The sequence below is a fragment of the Atta cephalotes genome, assembly GCF_000143395.1.
Source record: "Atta cephalotes unplaced genomic scaffold scaffold00054, whole genome shotgun sequence".
Classification (NCBI taxonomy): Eukaryota; Metazoa; Arthropoda; class Insecta; order Hymenoptera; family Formicidae; genus Atta; species Atta cephalotes.
Window position 1 is genome coordinate 1,415,168 of NW_012130118.1, and position 4,532 is coordinate 1,419,699.

The 4,532-nt window shown below is 39.1% G+C and overlaps 1 protein-coding gene across 1 annotated transcript in view; it reads left to right on the top strand.

Annotated features, from left to right (window-relative positions):
• The first annotated feature begins 1,923 nt into the window (after positions 1 to 1,923).
• The window catches only part of LOC105623197 (signal peptide peptidase-like 3), a 3,003-nt gene continuing 394 nt past the window's right edge, over positions 1,924 to 4,532 (top strand). The window contains exons 1-4 of the mRNA XM_012204597.1: positions 1,924 to 1,952; positions 2,127 to 2,443; positions 2,977 to 3,320; positions 3,587 to 4,012. Coding sequence (XP_012059987.1) covers positions 1,924 to 1,952; positions 2,127 to 2,443; positions 2,977 to 3,320; positions 3,587 to 4,012 — 1,116 coding nt within the window. The remainder of the gene's footprint in view (positions 1,953 to 2,126; positions 2,444 to 2,976; positions 3,321 to 3,586; positions 4,013 to 4,532) is intronic.

The following is a 4,532-nucleotide window of genomic DNA, read 5'->3' on the forward strand; positions in this document are numbered from 1 at the left end:
AAAGTATAGTATGTTAGCGCGCTAGCATCGTTGTAAGCGCGTTCTGAATACGGGTATAATATATATTAAAATACATACGCATAATAAAAATTAAACGCCTTTAATTTCTATAAACTGTCTAAATATAATTTGTCTAAATTGAGCTTTATAAATTTAGACATTCTTAAAATAGAAGAAAAGGATAGTATGAAATTAAGATGCGAAAATTCAATCATTATAAGGCTTCGGTAATATTTATCACAATATAACTAATAACTACTAAAAAAAACGTTTCATTTTTCAAAGAAAAATGTATTATATATAAATAATAATAATAATTCTTAATTAGATCGATACATAAGAATAAATGAGATAATTAAGCGGACATCTTAGGGCTGTAAATATTTCGGTAATGAAAGCTGCAAAAAAATAAGTAGCTGAAACGTTTTCATTTCTCCTAAGTATCAGATGAATTGGTCGCGATCTCTCGCAATCGTACGCTTGTAAGACATACGGATAACACGTTTTTTAAACACCCGGTAGACGTACTTGCGGCAGCAGACAAACTTGCGCTCGCTTGAGCTCGAGCCTCGAGCAGTGGTTGACCCGCGCGCAGTAGTTCTCAACACTTTTCAATTTTCTCACCAATCTCACCGCGGTCCGGCGGTCGGCGATAGAGTGAATAGAGTTGAGTGTAGAGTGTGATGCCCGGTGGTCGTGACGTCGTAATCGCGACCGCGCGCCGCCGATAGATAGACTCAGCTCAGCGTGTCGTACTTATTACGGTCCCGTTGTCGCTTGTACGACTGCTCACGGTAGGCCGATGAGGTGATGTGAAGTTCTGCGGCGGGCCCAAACTTTGGATCGCCCAGGCGAGAGCTGCGTCGCGTATCGTGCAGACGTGAGACGAGATTTCGGTCGCAAGGCGAGCGTCGAGCGTCGAGCGCGAGCACGAGCGGTTTTCTGGAGTAAAGGGAGTAGCAAATCTCTTAGGGGCCAGCGGGGGATCACGTGACCCGAGTGTTTACCAAAATGGTGAACGTCCATGGTGCGATACGAACGGCATTGCGTTCCGTCCGCACGGGAGCGGCCGCGCGGCGCTCGGTTGCGTAAATAGCTGCGATCAGCTGTGCTACGCTACGTGCGCGTGAAGGGAGAGAGAGAGAGAGAGAGAGAGAGAGAGCGGGCGCGCACGCAGTGCTTCGTGCTTCGGCGTTCCAATCGTCCCAACACGGTCGCGGCGTCGCACGTCGCGTCCAGTCGCGTCCCATCCCGTCGCGTCCTGGACGAGTCGATCTTTACACGTCGTCGATTATCTCCGTCATCGGCCCCTTTTCTCGTTTGCATTCTTTTCGGCTGGCGTTCATTTCGCTACTACGCCACGCACGCAGACGCAGCGCATCTTTACGGGCGAAAGTTGGAAAGTGGATGCGATCACGAGAGATGCCAGAATTCGACGCGGAGGCAGTCACGCTACGACGATTGCCTCCTAGCCACGCGATGGTATTACGCTAGACCGAATTTTTCGCGATGTCGTTGATTGAGTTAATTCGTCTCGCTGCACCGAGCTTGTCCTCGATCCGCTCGCCGTCCACACTGTAAGAATCCTCACGCTAGAATCTTTTTTATTTCTTTACATTGCGCCGCTAAGGTGGTGACCCGAGGCTTCCACAGGCCTAATTCCATTCGCCAATAATGTTATACTCGAGGAATACCAGGTATGCTTCACGCGTGTTTACGATTTCAGTTTTCTTTGACAGCCTTGTCGTAATGAACATAGATTGATCAGTCAGAGTTAACATTGTTCACTCTCTTCCTTTTCTAGTAGCAGATGATCTCTGATATAGGATTAGTGCAAATAAAAAGCACTTGAACAACGGACATCTAAATGTCAGGAGGTGTTGTCGCATAGCGCTTGAGTGCTGAGGCCAGGCATTCTTAAACATGGCCACGTATCAAGTTGACTACCAGTGGTTAGTGCATGTCTTATCTTTCATTGATATTTATATATATATATATATATATATATATATATATATATGTGTATGTGTGTGTATGTATGTGTGTGTGTATATGTGTGTATGTATGTATGTGTGTAATTCTTTTTGCTAGTTACATATCAATCATATTATTGTGACTCGTTACAGGGCTTATTCTATAATGGATTCATCTAGGATATCCACTTTCCTAATATCAATTCTACTGATAGTTTACGGTAGTTTCCGATCTCTAAACATGGAGCAAGAGGCAAGGGAAAGAGAAAAGGAGAAGGAACGTAGTAATTTATTGACTGGGATTACTAGTAATAGTAGCGCCGGTAATCCGGACTGCATTAATGGAGGAAGAGTTCAGACTCTCGATACGATGCATGCTCTCTGTCTACCTCTTGGTGCTTCCATTTCTCTACTCATCATGTTTTTCTTTTTTGACAGTATGCAGATGCTTCTTGCAATTTGTACTGCCAGTACGTTTGATAACAAACCATTAACTTGAAATAAGCATTATTATATATTGGGTGCTTTTCAATTGCATTGATGCATCTTAATATAAATGTTCATACAAGAATTCACAAAGTATTGTGCACGACTCTATTAGAACAGAATGTGTACATTGTGCACAGTTTCAGATAGAATTAGAGTAAATATAGGTTTTTCCGCCTGTATAGAATGAAAAAAGACGAAAATATTGGCCATTTAATTTCTTCAGTTCAGAGGTCCCGAGACTTCCAGTCTCATAACTATTACGATTAGTAATATGTAATTGTCACTAAAAAAGACAAGCTTACTTAGCCGACTAGTAGCTCTCAAGCTAAGTACTATATCGGATGTGTAGTATTGTGTCGACGATTATAGTAATTGAAACACAACTTGTGTCACTGTGTGCACAAAAGTGTCTAATGATTTTTGACAATTGGAAAGCATCCAATGATGTAAAGCACTTGATATGGGTCTACTTCATCATAAATTATTTATTATATTTATTATTGTTTTTTTACAGTTATAGCTACAGTTGCATTGGCGTTTCTGTTATTGCCCATGTGTCAGTATATCATTAGACCGTGTTCTGATGGTAACAAAATATCTTTCGGTGTCTGTGGAAGATTTACGGGTGCGGAATTACTCTCATTTTCGCTCAGTGTGAGTATAGTATGCATCTGGGTTTTGACTGGACATTGGCTGCTGATGGATGCAATGGGTATGGGCCTGTGCGTGGCGTTTATTGCATTTGTTCGATTACCTAGTCTCAAGGTATCCACATTGTTATTAACCGGACTGCTGATTTATGATGTCTTCTGGGTTTTCTTTTCGTCCTACATATTCAGCACAAATGTAATGGTTAAGGTAAGTTTTATTAAATATTAAATCTTATCAAGGCATTATTTACAATAAAGAACATATTGTACATATTCTTTTCAAATAAATTTATAATGTCATTTTGCATGCAGTATTTTTTTTATGATGATGCATTGTAAGATAAGAGTAAACGGAATTGTACAATGTGTCTACTATTATGTATGTACTATTAGAGATTATTTTCGGCACAGAGTATCACATATATAATAATAATATAAAATATATATAATTTATTTTTTTTATTACTATCATAGGTAGCAACTAGGCCTGCAGATAATCCAGTAAGTCTTGTGGCTAGAAGATTACACTTAGGCGGTGTGGCGAGAGCTGCGCCGAAATTACCTTTACCTGGAAAATTAGTTTTTCCATCGATACATCAAGCGGGACATTTTTCAATGTTGGGCCTTGGCGATATTGTCATGCCGGGTCTATTGCTCTGTTTTGTTCTGCGATACGATGCGTACAAAAAGACTCAGCTTTTACCCGGCGGCTGTGAAACTGGAGTACCACCACCGCGCCACTTCAGCCGAATTAGTTATTTTCATTGCTCTTTGATTGGTTATTTTCTTGGTCTACTCACCGCCACTGTAAGCTCTGAGGTGTTCAAAGCTGCACAGCCTGCCTTATTGTACCTTGTGCCCTTCACTTTGTTGCCGCTGCTCACAATGGCGTATTTGAAGGTATCGTTATTTCTTATATATTATATAGTCTAATGTGACATATATACAAAAGATTGTGTTTTAAGATAAAAGTAAAAAGCTTTTAGAAAGATAAATTGTTTGGAAAATTACTTTAAATAAAAAATGTATTTATAAATTCTGTTCTTGGTATTCACAATTTGGAATTTAAGTATTAAAATTAATAAAATCTAAAAAAAATTAAAAATAGGAAGTTTTTTTAACAAAGTTATAAAAAGTAAATGGATGATAAAATATATTTTTTGTTAATTGCAAAACAATATTTTATTATAGTTATGATTTAAGAATTAATTATATAAAGATATTTATTTAATGTTAAACAAATTGTGGAAGTTTATGAAAGATATATACTCTTTTTTTCTTAAGAAAAATTGATTCTCTATATCGGTCAACAAAGTATATATATATATATATAAATGAAGTGTGTGTGTGTGTGTGTGTGTGTGTGTGTGTGTGTGTGTGTGTGTGTGTAGTGTGTGTGTGTGTGTGTGTGTGTGTGTGT